The sequence below is a fragment of the Podarcis cretensis genome (genome assembly GCF_951804945.1).
Source record: "Podarcis cretensis genome assembly, chromosome: 1".
In the NCBI taxonomy this organism is placed as follows: Eukaryota; Metazoa; Chordata; class Lepidosauria; order Squamata; family Lacertidae; genus Podarcis; species Podarcis cretensis.
In genome coordinates, this window is record NC_137170.1 from 4,276,288 (window position 1) to 4,295,684 (window position 19,397).

Below are 19,397 nucleotides of genomic sequence, written 5' to 3' on the forward strand. Positions count from 1 at the left end.
CATATAGAGATTTGTTTATTTCAGTTATAGCTCACATTTTACTCCAAGGTGCTCAAGGCAGCATACATGGTTCCCCCCCCCTCCCATCTCATTTAACCCCCACAACAACCTTGCAAGGTAGGTTAGGCTGAGAGGTAGTGATGATTGCCCCCAAGGTCACCCAATGAGCTTCATCCCCAAGTGAAGGACTTGAACCTGGTTCTCCCAGGTCCCGGCCCAAAACTCTAACCACTAAACCACACCGCCTCTGTGCAAAACGCTCCCAAGAATTGTGTTTTTGAAGCATAAGTGAAGCCCCACAATACACACACCCCTACAAAAATGGGAACGGAAGGTGGCCCAACTGTCAAAATCAGACGTTTTTAGCAGCAGGCAGGCTGAGGCCTGTTACACAACACAACTGCACAATTTGTTCTGGGAGGGTGCAAGTGATTTAGGCACCGTTTAGATCAGCCGTGGGCCATTAACGGAAATAAATCTAACGGCAAATAGGAGGCAACCAAGCCTCTGGGAAATTCAGCCAAGTTCCCCCGCCTGGCGCTTATAAGTTTTCAGAGTCTTGTACTACCAGCTGTCGCTTCCAGAATTAGTTTTATTTTTAAAAGGTGGGGAGGAATCACTTCTGTGTGCGCACACAAGGGGGGGAAACATTGTGTGAACGGGTGTTCAGAGGCAGATCCGACTTGCCAATGGATTTGCAAAACCGGAGCTTCTAGGAAGAGGTTCAGACTTCCTCGACTTCATCCCATGACCAGATCCATAAGGCGATAAATTTATTTCACTTCTCAATGGTTTCAAAATACAGTGGTGCCTCGCAAGACGAAAAGAATCCGTTCGGCGAGTCTCTTCATCTAGCGGTTTTTTCGTCTTGCGAAGCACAGCTATTAGCGGCTTAGCGGATTAGCGCTATTAGTGGCTTAGCGGCTTTTAGCAGCTTAGCGGCTTAGCAGATAAGCGGATAAGCGGCTTAGAAAAAGGGTGAAAAAGGGGGGGAAAGTTGGAAAAACTCGCAAGACATTTTCGTCTTGCGAAGCAAGCCCATAGGGAAATTCGTCTTGCGAAGCGCCTCCAAAACGGAAAACCCTTTCATCTAGCGGGTTTTTCGTCTTGCGAGGCATTCGTCTTGCGGGGCACCACTGTACTGTTTCTCTTCTCGATTCTGACCCGGGTCACCTTCAAAGGTAGCCCCACGTAGAGTGCATTGCAGTAGTCCCCCCTCCCCCCCCTTACCTGATAAATTGCTTCATCGCAGGCGTTCTGCAATCCCAGGTTTATCATGGTGTTCTGCAGAGTCCGGCCCATGTAGAACTCCAGGGAAAGGTAGTAAACTCTCTGGAAAGGAAGAAGAAATAGTCATTTCTATTGCAACTTGCCAGGATTGGAGATGCTGGAGTTTGAACCCCAGGTCCTCTGTATAAAAGGCGGGAGCAGAGTCCTTCCCTTAGGAAGTGATCCTGAACATGCACTCTTGATATATCGAGTTTTCAACTGTAGGGGTGCAGATATCCAGAGTGTGGGGCTCAGGTGGAATTGCTATGAGGAATTGTGAAATATGGAACAGGCCTATGAAAGAATTGCGTTGACTGGGTTTGATTCATTGACAATAGTTTCTGATCGAATCCCACAAGCCTCTCCACCTCTGCCATTTGCTTTCTCTACACCTGACAGGCACGTATAAGCATTCTGAAACACAGGCCAGTTGCTTCATCAGGCATCCTCAGTACAAAGTAGGTTACTTTGGTGTAGTTTAATCTTTAGATAGATCTTAAGGGCCAGGAAGAGAGTTCACAAGGAGATGGTAAATACTGCCATCCTGTCTCTCCTGTTTATGGCCTCCGGGGTTTTGCTGAATGAATTTTATTCCTCCTTTTACTCCTATTTTATTTACTCTGGACTACTATGCATGCTCAAGTAGGAAATAGTTTCTTTGTAGTTGGACCTTGCCAACAAAGGTCCGTATACTTAAAGCTATGGTCTTTTCACTGCGTGGAAGTGAGAGCTGGACCATAAAGAATGCTGATCGCCAAATAATTGATGCTTTTGAATTATGATGCTGGAGGAGACTCTTGAGAGTCCCATGGACTGCAAGAAGATCAAACGCATCCATTCTGAAGGAAATCAGCCCTGAGTGCTCACTGGAAGGACAGATCGTGAAGCTGAGGCTCCAAGACTTTGGCCACCTCATGAGAAGAGAAGACTCCCTGGAAAAGACCCTGATGCTGGGAAAGATGGAGGACACAAGGAGAAGGGGACGACAGAGGACGAGATGGTGGGACAGTGTTCTCAAAGCTACCAACATGAGTTTGACCAAACTGCAGGAGGCAATGGAAGACAGGAGGGCCTGGCGTGCTCTGGTCCAGGGGGTCACGAGGAGTCGGACACGACTAAACAACAACAGTTTTAACTTTTGACTTTGTCCCACGTGTGGTTTTTGAAATGTTCAGAGGAAATCTGATTGGTTCTTACAAACACTGTGTAAAAAGTTCTTTTGTGAATAAAACGACCTGGACCGAGGGGTGGAGAGGAATTATTATTGGCACTCCTCCCAGAGTCTTGCTGGTCAAGCCTCGTGTCTATTCTATTAATCAGAGTCCAATCTTTCCTTTGCTTTGGGAAAGCTACATTCAGCAAACCATGGAGATTGTATTATAAAGGGAAGGAGAAGAGAAGAGCCAGCAGACCTAGACAAACCACAAGCCACCAGCAAGAATCAATTTGATGCAATTCATTCTCTGCCAGACATGTGCTTCGCATTCCAGGAACATTTCCCCCACCAAACTTACTCCATTCCGTCACGGTTTGTACATCGGTGAGCAAACAATCTCGTTGCCCAACACGCAGCAACCGTCTCCAGAGCCAAATGGCCGGGTTAAGATTGCACCGTTTTGAGTTTGGCCCCAGCACGAATGGTGCAAACGACGGTCAGCCACCTTTAACAAAATTAAGATGACTGAAGCCTTAAGAAAATGACAGCTCTTCTTTCAAAAAAACAAAACAAAACTAGAAGCCATTCTGTAAGGCGTTATGTCCACTGAAATCCAAAAAAGCTTTAGAGCCATCTTTATGTTTGCAACCACGGCGGCCAGAATTCTGGTAGCAAAAAATTTGAAAGGTGACTTAATTCCTATAAAGCTTGACCGGCAGGTGAAGATGATAGAACACCTGGAACTTGCGAAAATGACCAGGAGATTAAGAGGAAACTCAAATCAGAAAGTGAGCAAAGTATGAACAATATTGAAAGAATATTTAAAACAATATTGTGATAATGCAGTTCTCCTGACAGGTATAGACTGAATCTTGAATATTAAAGAAAATCATAAAGGTAGAAAAAATTCTTGATATGTAATAGATATAACAGGAAGTGCGTATAGGTTAAGATTATTTAGAAAGCACGACGAGGTGATTCGGAAGTCAAAAATATGTGTGATGTTAGATGATGTGTAGTGAATTAATGTTTAGTTGTCGTTGCGATATTGTTTTTGTCTGTTTATGTTGTATGTTTTGCAATAAACATAATAATTTAAAAAGGGGGGGGGAGAGAAAAAAGCAAGAAAATGACAGCACTGGGAGGCAGGGGCCGGGGATAAATTCAGGGCCAGGTCTGCCATCTGGGGAGGGAAGGAAGTTGCAGGTGACGTGACTTGAGACACGCAGGTTCCCTGGGAGACCTGAATTCTGTGTTTTTATCTGGTATGAACCAGCTTTGTGTACAGTAACCGCACAAAAAAGGCATACATAAATAAACCTGCCTTGATGCGGGTAGTTTTTCTGCCTGCCGTAGGGGTGATTTATTTGCTCTGCTTGGATAATTTATTTGCTCTGCTTGGATAATTAATCGTAATTAAGAACAAACCTTGGAAGGCACCCTATGTCTAAACCCTGTGAAACATCCACTGCTCAGAAAATTAGGGAGAGAGTCCACAGAAATCCCTGGTATTCAAGTCAGGAGGAAACATAGGTAAAGGTAAAGGGACCCCTGACCATTAGGTCCAGTCGTGGCCGACTTTGGGGTTGAGGCGCTCATCTCGCTTTACTGGCCGAGGGAGCCGGCATACAGCTTCTGGGTCATGTGGGCAGCATGACTAAGCCACTTCTGGTGAATCAGAGCAGCGCATGGAAACACCGTTTACCTTCCCACAGGAGTGGTACCTATTTATCTACTTGCACTTTGACATGCTTTCGAACTGCTAGGTTGGCAGGAGCAGGGACCGAGCAACGGGAGCTCACCCCGTCGCGGGGAGTCAAACCGCCGACCTTCCGATCGGCAAGCCCTAGGCTCTGTGGTTTAACCCACAGCGCCACCCGCGTCCCTATTCAAGTCAGGAGGAAACATATTCAGTGCTTAAATATAGCCTGTTTAAATTCATAGGCTTATCCCCTGCCTCTGATCGTCACTTCTCCAACGCTTATCAGATGGTTTGGGGCAATTTTCATTACAGTGGTAACTCGGGTTACATACGCTTCAGGTTACATACGCTTCAGGTTACAGACTCCGCTAACCCAGAAATAGTGCTTCAGGTTAAGAACTTTGCTTCAGGATGAGAACAGAAATCGTGCTCCGGTGGTGCGGCAGCAGCAGGAGGCCCCATTAGCTAAAGTGGTGCTTCAGGTTAAGAACAGTTTCAGGTTAAGAACAGACCTCCGGAACGAATTAAGTACTTAACCCGAGGTACCACTGTATTCTATTTTATTGGTTTTATCATCTGTGAGGAGCATTTGCATGAGAAAGCAGGGCCAAAATCAAATAAGTTAGCTGTAAGGTAAAGGTAAAGGTAAAGGTACCCCTGCCCGTACGGGCCAGTCTTGACAGACTCTGGGGTTGTGCGCCCATCTCACTTAAGAGGCCAGGGGCCAGCGCTGTCCGGAGACACTTCCGGGTCACGTGGCCAGCGTGACATCGCTGCTCTGGCCAGAGCCAGAGCCGCACACGGAAACGCCGTTTACCTTCCCGCTGGTAAGCGGTCCCTATTTATCTACTTGCACCCGGGGGTGCTTTCGAACTGCTAGGTTGGCAGGCGCTGGGACCGAGCAGCGGGAGCGCACCCCGCCGCAGGGATTCGAACCGCCGACCTTTCGATCGGCAAGCCCTAGGCGCTGAGGCTTTAACCCACAGCGCCACCTGTGTCCCAGCCACCTGCATGCTTTTAAAAGGATTTCTACTCCTGCAAGAGTTTGGGGCTCATCAGGACAGCTCTGGTCCCAGTTCCCACAGTCAGCAACCCCTTTGCTGTAAAGGCAAAAAAAGGTAAAGGTAAAGGACCCCTGGACGGTTAAGTACAGTCAAAGGTGACTATGGGGTTGTGGCGTTCATCTTGCTTCTAAGGCCGAGGGAGCAGGCGTTTGTCCACAGACAGCTTTCCAGGTCATGTGGCCAGCAGGACTAAACCGCTTCTGGCACAACGGGACACCGTGACAGAAACCAGAGCACACAGAAAAGCCATTTGCCTTCCTGCCGCAGTGGTACCTATTTATCTACTTGCACTGGCGTGCTTTCGAAATACTAGGTTGGCAGGAGCTGGGACAGAGCAATGGGAGCTCATCGCAGGGATTCGAACCGCCATCCCTCTGATCGGCAAGCCCAAGAGGCTCAGTGGTTTAGGCCGCAGTGCCACCTGCATCCCTTTCCCTTTCCCCTTTGCTGTAAAGCACAGCTCACCTTGGAAAGAATCACGGAGTTGAAAGGGACACCCAGGGGTTATTAGTCCAACCCCCTGCCTTGCAGGAAACACAGCCAAAGAATCCCTGGCCGATGGGAAGCCAACTTGTGTTGAAAAACCTACAGGGAAATTGCACCCACCCCTTTATGAGGGAGTCCGTTCCACTGGCAAACTGCTCTTGCCATCAGAAAGGTTCAGTCGGAATTTTCATTCTTGCGATTTGGATCTGTTGGTTCGGTTCCCACCCTCTGGAGCAGCAGAAAGCAAGCTTGCTCCATCTTAAAGCCCTTTGTGGATTAGGGCCCTCATATCTACGGGACCGCCTCTTCTGGTCTGCCCCACAGAGGACCTTAAGGTCCATGAATAAGCAAAGTTTAGAGGTCCCGGGCCCTAAGGAAGTCAGACTATCCTCCACCAGGGCCTTCTCAGTGATGGCTCCGACCTGGTGGAATGCTCTGTCCCATGAGACCAGGGCCCTGCAGGATTTAACCTCCTTCCGTCGGGCCTGTAAGACAGAGCTATTCCACCTCGCCTTTAATTTGAATTCAGCCTGATCTTTTATTTCCCTTCCCTTCCCTCCCCCTTTATGAAGATTACCCACTCTGAGACCCCACAGCTAATTCTCCCCTGGCCTCCTCGCTGGCCCAAGTAGGACCAATTCAGCCATCTAGCCCTGGGGATTATCTAATGCTTATTTCCCCTAAATTGATTTTTGAATTTTATTGTTATTCATGTTTTTATATTGTATTTTATGCTGCGGTTATAATTAAGTGTTTTAAAGTGTTTTAAATTTGTTGTTAGCCACCCTGAGCCTGGTTTTTGAACCGGATAGGGCGGGGTATAAATAAATTAATAATAATAATAATAATAATAATAATAATAATAATAATAATAATTACACACCCTGGTGCCTGATGTGAGCTATAAATGGTGGCTCAGGGGTCACCTCCGGGTCCCATCCGATGAGGCAAGACAGGACTTTTCTAAACTTAAAATGAGAGGCAGGGTGGAAGGTGGTTCTGGAAGTCTAGGATGAAGCACCGAATCAAAGATGGGAGCTGGAGAAAGGGCAGATTAGGAGCAAAGCTGTCTCAGCAGAGAGCATGTCCACCTCACTTGAGAGAAAGCGCTTCCGACTGATGCCACAAATGGGATTACTCCTTAATCTACCAGGCTAAAGCTCTACATTAAAGGCCGTTAACAGTCCTGAAGAGATGGTTAAGTCAATCCAATTCGAGGAGGGCAACCAGCTATTCCACGCTGGATTTAGATCTGCCTTTCAGCCTATCGCTTTTCAGGATTGGCAGTGACAAGGTCTCCTCCAGCCCTATTAAGAAGCATATCTTTCAAAGCTGGAGAAGGCAGGGATTGAACTTGAGGCCTTCTGGGTGCAAGGCATGGATTCTGCTAATAAGCTGGGCTCAGTCCTCACCAACATGAAATCCACAAGTTGGGAGGGAGAAGAAATTCAATTCCGTTTTCACTTTTTGTGCTTTTTTGGGGCATAGCATTTTCATTAAGGCTTTGTCATAATGAGATACCCTGAAAACAAGGTAATCTAAACAAAAACAGAAGCAGAAAGAGGTCTCACTCAAAGGTAGCTCACCTGGGAGCTTCCCTTTCTTCTCCCAGCCTCCCACCCCAGGATATCTTCCCTTCTGCCTCTCATGCAGTCTTTCTTCAACCATCTATCACCTTCATGTGCCTACCCTCATTGACCCAGAGTAAAAGGTAAAGGGATCCCTGACCATTAGGTCCAGTCGTGGCCGACTCTGGGGTTGCGGCGCTCATCTTGCTTTATTGGCCGAGGGAGCCGGTGTACAGCTTCCGGGTCATGTGGCCAGCATGACTAAGCCGCTTCTGGCGAACCAGAGCAGCGCACGGAAACACCGTTTACCTTCCCACCGGAGCAGTACCTATTTATCTACTTGCACTTTGACGTGCTTCCGAACTGCTAGGTGAGCAGGAGCAGGGACCGAGCAACAGGAGCTCACCCCGTCGCGGGGATTCGAACCGCCGACCTTCTGATTGGCAAGTCCTAGGCTCTGTGTGGTTTAACCCACAGCGCCACCAGCGTCCTAATTGACCCAGAGTAGAGGGCAGTGGCGCTGTGGGTTAAAGCCTCAGCGCCTAGGACTTGCCGATCGAAAGGTCGGCGGTTCGAATCCCTGCGGCGGGGTGCGCTCCCGCTGCTCGGTCCCAGCGCCTGCCAACCTAGCAGTTCGAAAGCACCTCCGGGTGCAAGTAGATAAATAGGGACCGCTTACCAGCGGGAAGGTAAACGGCGTTTCCGTGTGCGGCTCTGGCTCGCCAGAGCAGCGATGTCACGCTGGCCACGTGACCCGGAAGTGTCTCCGGACAGCGCTGGCCCCTGGCCTCTTAAGTGAGATGGGCGCACAACCCCAGAGTCTGTCAAGACTGGCCCATACGGGCAGGTGTACCTTTAGCTTTACCTTTTAGAGGGCATCAAATGCAAGGAGAATTGTAGGGTTGGAAGAGTTGTAAACAAAATCTGCCCTTCTTCCCTTATGGGGGACACAAGAGCCCTTAAAGAGTCCTTTGTAGGTTCTCCGTCGGCAGGAGAAAATAACAGAGGCCAGCCAGAGAATATTGAGAAGCAAAGCAGCTAGTAAGCCTGATCTTTATTGATCTGTTGCAACAGGGTGCTCCCCCCACACGCAGGAGGACAGAGGAGGAGCCAGAACCAAGGTGTGGCTGCCCTTATATAGACATTTTAAATTCCCTGCCCTGGAGCTCAAGACCACCCCTCCATACATCATACATACATCACAGAAGGGGTGTAACCCAAGACCACCCCCCACAAACATCATACCTACATCACAGAAAAGGCGGTCTACAGCAGAAATCTGAGTACGTTGTTTATATCCTGTCTGCCAGATTATCTGATAATGCCTTATCTGATTGCCTTTCATGGTACTCTGGCCATTCCTTTGAGATGGTGATTCCCCAATTCCTGAGAGAATGGGAAGGTTCCCTCCCCCCTTGCAGAGAAAACATTTGGTCAGTTTGGGAGTCAAAATGGTTTCAGGTCGGTCTTCCTGTGCTGCTCCAGACATGTGGTCCACATATCTATGTACATGCTTGGTACATTTACGAACATTTATTATTATGGTTTCTGTTTCCCTCACTGAGCAGCAAACGCAGTCACAAGGCTTTGTTTTGCATTCCACAGTCACAGTTACTGTTGGGTTCCCACGGGAATGGGAGACTGGATGTGACGTTCACTGGTTTCCTGTTTTCCACTGTTCTCTCGGTGTTGTTTCCGAGAGGGAGTAGCTTCTCTGCTCTCGCAGAGGCAAGATGCATGTTTGTATTCTCTCAGCATAGAAGTGTAAATAAAGTTAAGAATGTGGCACATACTGCTTATCCTTCTGCTGTGTGACGACGCTCTGCTTGGGCTCAAGATAAGACGAGCCTGTATCAGCTTCAGCTTCAGATGGGCCGAAGCTGGTCAAAACCTCTCTCTCTCTCTCTCTCTCTCACACACACACACATACACACACATATATATATATATATATATGACCTTAAATTTTTTATTTCAGAAGGTACCCTGAGGATCATCTAGTGTAGGCATGTCCACCTCCCAAGAGACTCTGATCTGCTCCCAGTATTAAAAAACTGGCAGTGATCTACCCATTGGAGGGAGGAAGAGCGTGCGTGGGGTGGGTGGATTGCCCAGAGTTGCTGAGCTTTTTGAGGGAGGATTGCACAGAGGGGTTTTTTAGCGCCCCCCCCCCCCCGTAACTTTTTGTACACAATAAGGATCCCACGATCTGCCAGGATCAGCCGGGGATCTACCTGATCTAGACTCCAACCCCCTGCAATGCAGGAATATGCAGCTGTCCCTTATAGGGATCGAACCTGCAACCTTGCCATTGTGAGCACCACACTCTAACCAACTGAGCTATCTAGGTGAAAAAGGAAAACAGAGCAAAACTAAACAAAGCAAAAGCAAAGGGAGGGAGGGAGGATAATAATAGAATGAAAAGAGAAGTAGACTTCTGCAATTCTGTCTGCAATTTAAAGAGAAACCACCTGGCAACCACCTTGCACTTGGGCAAAAAAAATGAGAGGCACAAATACAAGATGGGGGACACCTGGCTTGAGAGCAGTACATGTGAAAAGGATCTAGGAGTCTTGGTTGACCACAAACTTGACATGAGCCAACAGTGTGACGCGGCAGCTAAAAAAGCCAATGCAATTCTGGGCTGCATCAATAGGAGTATAGCATCTAGATCAAGGGAAGTAATAGTGCCACTGTATTCTGCTCTGGTCAGACCTCACCTGGAGTACTGTGTCCAGTTCTGGGCACCACAGTTCAAGAAGGACACGGACAAACTGGAACGTGTCCAGAGGAGGGAAACCAAAATGGTCAAAGGCCTGGAAACAATGCCTTATGAGGAACGGCTAAGGGAGCTGGGCATGTTTAGCCTGGAGAAGAGGAGGTTAAGGGGTGATATGATAGCCGTGTTCAAATATATAAAAGGATGTCACATAGTGGAGGGAGAAAGGTTGTTTTCTGCTGCTCCAGAGAAGCGGACACGGAGCAATGGTTCCAAACTACAAGAAAAAAGATTCCACCTAAACATTAGGAAGAACTTCCTGACAGTAAGAGCTGTTTGACAGTGGAATTTGCTGTCAAGGAGTGTGGTGGAGTCTCCTTCTTTGGAGGTCTTTAAGCAGAGGCTTGACAACCATATGTCAGGAGTGCTCTGATGGTGTTTCCTGCTTGGCAGGGGGTTGGACTCGATGGCCCTTGTGGTCTCTTCCAACTCTATGATTCTATGATTCACCTACGTAATTTGTACTTCTAGCGGCCCATCTAGTCCAGCATCCTATACTGATAGGAATATCAGAATATTCCTGATATTGGTGCCAACCTGATGCCCCCATGGGAAACTGTCAGGCGGTGAGGTGGTTGCTCGCGAGTAACCAGGCAGGGCTCCGACCTGTCTTTCGCAGGTTTTTATTTGTGCAAACTATTTACAGTGCAGGACCACAACGTTCATGTCTGTCTTAGTCACTTGCAGATTCCGGGAGTGGCCCCTTCTGGCTCCCCCCCCCCAACATAAGAACTTGGACACCCCAAATCTCCGCCTCCCCTCCTTCCGTTTCACCCCTCTGCGCAAGCAGGGTGACGGAAGAGTGTGTGCCTCCTGGCCGGCCGTGCTAGGTATCTAGCTCTTGGGATCCCTCCACCCGGCTACCTCTTTCCCCCTCTGCTCTGCTGGAGGTGTGGATTTCCCTACTGCCAGACGAGGAGCTGCTTCTCAGAATCTGCGGAGTATCCCCCTGCCTCCCTCCCCGTTTGGATGGCAGTCTCCTGACAGAAAGCAGCAAGGCACAAGAACAGTTCTCCACTCCTGGGATTTCCAGCAACTGAGATTCAGAAGCACTGCTGCCTCCAAGCCTCCAACTTAAACCCAGCCATCCTTCGAAATCCACATTTTGTGAGGCAGCCCTCCAACCAGCACCCTCAAACATGGAGGCATTCACAAAAAGTGTGCATAGAAATGTGCAAACCTAGACAGCTTCTTAAAAAGCAGAGACATCACCCTGCCAACAAAGGTCCGTATAGTTAAAGCTATGGTTTTCCCAGTCGTGATGTATGGAAGTGAGAGCTGGACCATAAAGAAGGCTGATCGCCGAAGAATGGATACTTTTGAATTATGGTGCTGGAGGAGACTCTTGAGAGTCCCATGGACTGCAAGAAGATCCAACCTCTCCATTCTGAAGGAAATCAGCCCTGAGTGCCCACTGGAAGGACAGATCCTGAAGCTGAGGCTCCAATACTTTGGCCACCTCATGAGAAGAGAAGACTCCCTGGAAAAGACCCTGATGTTGGGAAAGATGGAGGGCACAAGGAGAAGGGGACGACAGAGGGCGAGATGGTTGGATAGTGTTTGCAAAGCTACCAGCATGAGTTTGACCAAACTGCGGGAGGCAGTGGAAGACAGGAGTGCCTGGCGTGCTCTGGTCCAGGGGGTCACAAAGAGTCGGACATGACTAAACAACAACAAAAATGTGGAAACTAGCATGAAAGGTGAGTGATAAGAGGCTTGGGTCAAGGACTCAAGTTCCCTGCCTAAGAGACTGTCAGTGTCCGAGTAGGGAGAGAGACCAGGGTGCTAAAGACATCCCACTTTTTTGTTTTAGAGACATTACACAAGGCATATGTTGCACAACTGTGTCATGTGTGCATATATAGCCAGGTCCCCAAAAGCAACCGGAGGACAGCCTTGCAGGGCACCTGAGCTGCTGCTTTTTGTCCTGCCACACACATTGCCAAGCAGAACACCCTGATCTCGGACCTCACCCTTGCTGGAACAATGGCGCTGGTTTCACCTGGGAACATCGCATTTCCCCCTTGAGGAGTGGCGGCATGCGAAGGCATGTGGCTCTTGCAATTCAACCAAGGACGGCACATCCATCACCACCTCAAGCCTGTCTGTTTTTCCAAGGACCACACCTAACACCGCCAGGCGAGAGTCTCCAAGAAGCAGTCAGTGGGTGATTTACACAACTGCACAGACCCACTGCCGATTTATTAATCACCTTCTAAATCACCGCGCCAAGGCAATTTCCATGTAGGATAATTTAAAGAAGTTAGGTCCCGGAACTCCTTGATTTTTCAGCATGGGAACTTTGCCCCTGCTTCTTTTGAAAATATGTATCTCACCTGTTCAAGAAACAAAGGCCTGCTAGCAATCAAAAGCATGTTATATAAACTATGGAATGATCCACAATTTAACCAAATCATAAATAGAAATCTGAGTCCCGATGGACCAGCTAAGCAAGAGGCTGCTGGACACCAGACCAACGTTAGTTCAGGTTGGTGGTCATCACTGCCTACTGTGGCAAGGAGTTCCACAGCTCAACTGTGTCAAAACAGCAATAAGAGCCACTTTCTGGCTTGCCCCGCATGTCTCACCTTGGGGTCCTTCTCGTAGTAGTACTGCTGTGTGCGGATCCACCTGCCCACCAGGTGATCGCGGACGGTGTGGGCCAGGGCAAAGTAGTAGTCGCGATGGGTGGCCACATTGCGGTCTTTGACCAGGGTGAAGTGGAGGTGCCGGTTGAAGCCTTTCTTCAGCTCCGCCACGTTCTCCACGCCAACGATGCCACGGATGCTGATCTGTTTGCGCTTCTCCTGGTCCGTCAGAGGGCGAGACATGGCTGTCGGAGGAAGGAGACGACAGCGCTGGGTGCCCTTCGCACAATACGGCCCAGCCGCCAAGTGAGAAAGAGCGGCTGGGAAGGCACTGACCTCTGGAGCTCCCGGCCAGCAACCGGGTACAGCCCTTTCCTGTTCAGGCCAGCCTCCCTTCTGCTCTGCCTCCCTCTGTGGGGCTGAGAAGCAACTGAATGAAGGAAGGAAGGAAGAGGAGGAGGAGGAGTCTGGTTTAAAAGTGAGCTGGGCTCTGAAAGAAGCAGCTGGGAGACTGCCCCTTTGCTGGACACAGGTGGAATTAGGGGTTTGGGCTGGCCTTTAAGTTCCTTTTTTGTGTGTGTTAGATCATTTTTATTAATTTTCCAATAAAAGACATCCAAATAACATATCAAATCATAATCCAATAAAACTAAAAAAACCTAAAATAAAAAGGTCAAATTATCTTCCAAATTGCACCGTATTTTCCCCTCTATAAGACGCACCAGACCACAAGACGCACCTAGTTTTTGGAGGAGGAAAACAAGAAAAAAATTATTCTGAATCTCAGAAGCCAGAACAGCAAGAGGGATTGCTGCTGTTCTGGCTTCTGGGATAGCTGCGCAGCCTGCATTCGCTCCATAAGACGCACAGACATTTCCCCTTACTTTTTAGGAGGGAAAAAGTGAGTCTTATAGAGCAAAAAACCACGGTAATTATTAATTTTACGACTTCCCATAGTCTGAACCTTGAAGCATGTCCAATTCTCAAACCTGCCTTTTGTTGATAGTTCCACATCTCGATTTTAACTCTCCAATTAAGTTCCTAAACTTAAATTACAAAATTAAATTTCACCTTTTTTTTTCTTTTTTTTGCATCCTGCGGGTTCAGGTTGAGTGGCATGCTTCTATGAGAGGTGCAGGAGATTGGGGGGGCTGGAAATGGGGGGAGGGAGCTGACGTCAGTTACTGCCTTGGCAACCGGGTTTGCAAAGGTGCATATTGGGGTTGCAAAGGTGGGAAATCAGAGCTTGGGGTGCACCACCTCAGACTGCAAATGCAGGCTTACATGATGTACTCTTACAAATGAACACCCCCTCACCTTGTACCTAGGAAGCTAGCATGTCATATAATAATAATAAAAATATTTTTTTATTTATACCTCGCCCTTCCCGGTTTAAAAACCGAGCTCAGGGCGGCTCACAGCAAATATAAAACAATGATTAAAATGCGGCTTTAAAACAGCATAAAACACAACAGAAAATGCAGCATCAATATCAATAAAATTCAAAAATTCAGGGGTCATTGGGGGAGGGGAACCCAGTCAGTAGACATCAAATGATCACCAGGGCTAACTGGCCAAGTTGGTCCTACTTGGGCCAGCAAGGAGACCAGGGAAGAATTTAAATGTGAGGTCCCAGAAAGGGTTTCTTCACAGAAGAGGAAAGGGAAAGGGGAACAGAGGATCAGGCTAATTCAAATTGAAGGCCAGGCGGAATAGCCCTGTCTTACAGGCCCTGTGGAAGGAGATCAAGTCCTGCAGGGCCCTGGTCCCATGTCAGGCAGAAGGGGGTCTAGAGGAGAGTATTATTTTATAGGAACTCTCAACTGCAGCCTGAAGTGTTCTGCCCAAATCCAGATTACATGCTTCAGTGCTAACCAGGCCAGTCACAACGACAGAGAAAACCTTTTCTGCCTGAGAAAGAGGGGAAGTTGCCAGGCAGCGAGGCAGCAAGAAAAGAACCTCAATTTCCTCCTTCCTTTTTGCACACGAGTCCTGGATCCCCATTTGGGCTTTCATGAAAGCCCAGATAAATTGGTTGCAGCACAACGGGCTACGTCTCTCTCCAAACCGCTTTGGACTTTGGTCAGTTCACAGAATCCTGGAGCTGGAAGGGACCTTGAGGGTCATCCAGTCCAACCCCCCTGTATTGCAGGAGTCTTTTGCCCACTGTGGGACTCGGAGACCCTGAAGAGTCTCATGCTATCCCAGTGTGAATATTTTATTTCCGCTTTGGTTATTGCAATCTATATCTTGCCCTTCGTCCCAAAGGAGTCCAGGGTGGCAAGCAACACCATTTGCAAATAGAGTTACACAAGAACATAACAAAGTAGCCTGCCAGATTTTTGGACTACAACTCCCATCAGACTGGAGAATAAATAAATTTATTTATTGCTTGCATTTATACCCCCATCTTTCTCTCCAAGGAATCCCATGGCGGTGCATCCCCCTCCTCATTTAATCCTTGCATCAGCCCTGTGGAGTAGGCTAGGCTGAGAGGTCTGGCCCAAGGTCACCCAGTGAGCTTCATGGCTGGGTGGGGATCTGAACCCTGGTCTCTCCCAGGTCCTAGTCTAACCACTACACCACACTGCCTCTTGATGCAGAAAAGTCAAATTCACTCCCTTTCCAACCTAAAGGCCGTGATCAGTGGGACAAGACACCAATGTGGAGATCCCAAAAGCATTCAGGCCTCGGGTTTGAGAAGGTCCAAAATCAATGAGTTTAACTGGTCCTGGGAAAAGCCCCACTTGTGGGTCAGAGAGGGTCCGTGGCAGAAATAACACCCTATGCAGAGGCATTTTTAAAGGAGACCTCACTTGCTCGCGAGTAAGCATACTTGGGATTGCACTGTGTAGCCCCAAATCTAAGCACGCTTACTCCGAATTAACTCCCACTGCGTTCTATGAGGCTTACTCTCCGGCAAATAAGGGAGTGCACGGAAGCGCAGCGTCACTTCTGAGCTGCCTCTATGGGGAAAAGATTGAGACCTTTAAAGTGGATGAGGGGCTCTTTCCCCCCCCCCGAGAACGCGCATCCGACGGAAGCGTTCACACTCCTCTTGCGGACCTCAGAAGTGCAACACGCCTCTTTCAGAGTAACGTTTGAACTGTGGGTTTTTTGCCTGGCAGGCAAGGAAAATCACTTAAACAGAACCGCCTGCACTCTTCCCTTCCACTCTTCCGTGGGGAGTTTGGGAGGGGGGAGGCAAAACATCCTTGAAGAAAGTTGATCCCCCTCAGATGGGGCTGGAAGATTCGAGGTGCGCGCATGAGTGGGGGGGGGGTCCCCCTCCACCCCCAGGAAGTGCCTCCTTGCACCCGAGAAAGTTCAGAGCCAACCGCGTACCTCGCTTCTACCCTGTGCGCTTTTACGCACCGTTTGCAGCAGCGCCCACCCGGACCGCGCCCCCTTCTCCCCTTGCGCGCTTACTTGCGAGGGGTCGGAGGGAGGGAAGGGGGGCACCCTCCCCGCCCCCCAAATGCCCCCAAAACTTTCTCCCCTGGGGCGTGTCCTGCAGGACTTTCCCTTTCTTCCTGCCCCCCAGGGAGCTACGCCAAGCAGGACAAGCGCGCAGACGGGCGTCGCCCATCGCGAAGCATTTACCTGCGCTGGATCCCGGGGCGTCGGAAGATGGTGTCCCCTCTCTTTTCGGGGTTCGGTGCTGCGCAGAGGCGCTTCGAGGATCTTTCCCGGAAAGAGCCAAGGCCCGCCCCCGCCCCTCTTTTTATAGGCTGCCATTGGCCGAGGCGGACGCCTGTTAGCCCCGGGACCCCGCCTCCTAATCGCTGGACAGGGAAGTTTTCTTGCCCGAAGGGGCGGGCGGAGCAGCGCAGCCCTGGAATGGGGAAGCGGGGCGGGATCGGGCTCCGGACTGGCTGCCGCCCCTCCCGCGGTGCTCCTTCTTCCCTCCCCAGCCGCTTTGGCGTTGCTCCGGTTGCAGGAGGGATGGCAGGCGCAGCCAGGAGTTTGCCAGGCCCCTAGGGCAGGGCGGGCAGGCAGGCAGGGACGTGAAGCGGAGATCGGCGGCGCTCACCCCCTCTTTACCCGAGAGTAAGCCCCATTGAGCTCAAAGGGCCTTACCTCTGAGTAGGCAAAGCTATTGGTTCGTTGGTGAACCAGCTCCGTGCCAGATTTAGGTTTCTAAGCGATTTGCACGCATGGCGTTTAGGGCGTCTGGATTAAAAGACGCAGTGAAACGTGGGAAAACGTTGGGGTAGAAACGTCCGTGGTTAAAATATGCATTTAAATATTGCACGGTGAGGAAGGGCGGGGGGCGGAAGCTTCTTGCAAAAGGATAAGAGCTTATCGGTAGGCGGTTGCAAGGGTTCCTCGTCCTTTCCCAGCCGCCACCTTCAATAAATTGTTCGGATTCAAGAAGACAAGTTTCCATCCATCTTGGATGGATGAGAAACGTTTTTCTCCCTCTCCCCTAATACAAGAACCAGCGGATATCCTATGAAGCAGAATGCCAGCAAAGTCAGGGCATTCACAGTTGAACTAGTTCTAGATCTGTTTCAATCTGTGTTGAGGACTCTCTGGTCCTGAATGGGGCAACTGTGCCCCTGAAGGACCAGGTGTGCAGCCTGGGAGTCATTCTGGACTCACAGCTGTCCATAGAAGCACAGGTCAATTCTGTGTCCAGGGCAGCTGTCTACCAGCTCCATCTGGTACGCAGGCTGAGACCCTATCTGCCCGCAGACTGCCTCACCAGAGTGGTGCATGCTCTGGTTATCTCCGGCTTGGACTACTGCAATGCGCTCTCCGTGGGGCTCCCTTTGAAGGTGACCCAGAAATTACAACTAATCCAGAATGCGGCAGCTAGACTGGTGACTGGGAGCAGCCACTGAGACCAGATAACACCGGTCTTGAAAGACCTACATTGGCTCCCAGTATGTTTCCGAGCACAATTCAAAGTGTTGGTGCTGACCTTTAAAGGCCTAAACGGCCTCAGTCCAGTATACCTGAAGGAGCGTCTCCACCCCCATCGTTCTATCCAGACACTGAGGTTCAGCTCCGAGGGCCTTCTGGTGGTTCCCTCACTGCGAGAAGCCAAGTTACAGGGAATCAGGCAGAGGACCTTCTCAGTGGCGCCTGCCCTGTGGAACGCCCTCCCACCAGATGTCAAAGAGAACAAGATTGGCGGCTGCTCCCAGTCACCAGTCTAGCTGCCGCATTTTGGATTAGTTGTAGTCCGCGGGCAGGTAGGGTCTCAGCCTGTGTACCAGATGCTCTGATAACCTCTAGGTTAGATTAAAGGTAAAGGTAAAGGTACCCCTGCCCGTAGGGGCCAGTCTTGACAGACTCTGGGGTTGTGCGCCCATCTCACTTAAGAGGCCAGGGGCCAGCGCTGTCCGGAGACACTTCCGGGTCACGTGGCCAGCGTGACATCGCTGCTCTGGCCAGAGCCAGAGCCGCACACGGAAACGCCGTTTACCTTCCCGCTGGTAAGCGGTCCCTATTTATCTATTTGCATCCGGAGGTGCTTTCGAACTGCTAGGTTGGCAGGCGCTGGGACCGAGCAGCGGGAGCGCACCCCGCCGCAGGGATTCGAACCGCCGACCTTTCGATCGGCAAGTCCTAGGCGCTGAGGCTTTAACCCGGTAGGTTAGATTACTGCAGCACATTATTCATAGGCCTGCCTCTAAAGACGGTTTGGAAACTTCAGCTGGTGCAGAATTTGGTGGCTCACTGGGGCAAGACAGTTTGAGCATCTTACGCCTATCCTGGCCCAACTGCACAGGCTACCAGTTAGTTTCCAGGCCCAGTGCAAAGTGCTGGTTTTGACTTACAATGCCTTAAACGGCTCAGGCCTGCGATACTTCAAGCACCGCCTCTCCCCATATGAACTGACCTGGACCCTGCAATCATCATCTGAGTTTGTGTGACCCTCCCCTCCACAAAAGCTCCGGAGCATGTCAACTTGAGAATGGACCTTTTCTACAGTGGCTCCCTATTTGTGCAATACTCTCCCCAGGGAAGTTTGGCTAGTGTCTTATCATATACCCTTAGGCATCAGGTGAAAAATGCATTCCTTTTCATCCAGGCTTTGGTCTGATTAACATCCTATACCACAGCTCTCCAGACTGGCCGTGTGTCGGCTGCAATGTGTAGGTGTGTCGCACAAATGCTCCATGTGCTCCTTCCAGGGCTGGAAAAGGGTGTGGTTTTTTTTAATTATTAATTTTTATTGAATTTTACAAGAAAAGAAAAAGAGACAAAGAACAATACATAACACTGTAAACACATTTATATACATGTTTTCCAAAATGCAAACTAAAAAAAAAAATATTGAGAAAAGACAAAAGCAAAAAATACATTTCATAATCAATAATATTATTACCAAATTCATGCTTCAAACATTACAATATATAAATCCTAGTTAAAATATTATAAAAGTCTTCCACTGCATTCACTGCACATCTGTTAGTTATCTTGCTCACCTTTACATCTGTTTTTCAATCAGTTCCCTTCCTTAGGTTCTTTCATAATCCGTCAAATCTTTATGTTCTCTATATTCTTCACAAGGTTAGTCTAAGCACAAACTAGTAAAACTGATTTACTGTGTTGCGAATTGATGCATGTCTAGAAAGTGTGTCACCCAGATGAAAAGTTTGGAAAGCTCTGTCCTGTACACTTTTTTAGGCATTGTGGGAGGAGGGATTGAATTATTGGTTTGTTTTTGTTCTTGCTTTTTATGTATTTTGTGATTTTTTTAAAAAAAATCGCATACAAATTTAAATAATAATAATAATATAAATAATAAAATAATAACAACGACTCCCTCA

General features: G+C 49.0%; 1 protein-coding gene and 1 long non-coding RNA gene across 2 annotated transcripts in view; one reads left to right on the forward strand and one right to left on the reverse strand.

Annotated features, from left to right (window-relative positions):
* The window catches only part of LOC307208930, a 50,744-nt gene extending 43,184 nt beyond the window's left edge, over nt 1-7,560 (forward strand). The window contains exon 3 of the long non-coding RNA XR_013835268.1: nt 7,530-7,560. This is a non-coding gene — a long non-coding RNA (uncharacterized lncRNA). The remainder of the gene's footprint in view (nt 1-7,529) is intronic.
* Nucleotides 1-16,373, reverse strand: part of PYGL (glycogen phosphorylase L) — a 61,769-nt gene extending 45,396 nt beyond the window's left edge. Inside the window, exons 1-3 of the mRNA XM_079988330.1 lie at nt 16,216-16,373; nt 12,613-12,857; nt 1,231-1,332 (exon numbers count right to left, since the gene is read on the reverse strand). Of these exons, the coding sequence (XP_079844456.1) occupies nt 1,231-1,332; nt 12,613-12,855 (345 nt within the window). The 5' untranslated portion in view covers nt 12,856-12,857; nt 16,216-16,373. The remainder of the gene's footprint in view (nt 1-1,230; nt 1,333-12,612; nt 12,858-16,215) is intronic.
* Between the last annotated feature and the right edge of the window lie 3,024 nt (nt 16,374-19,397).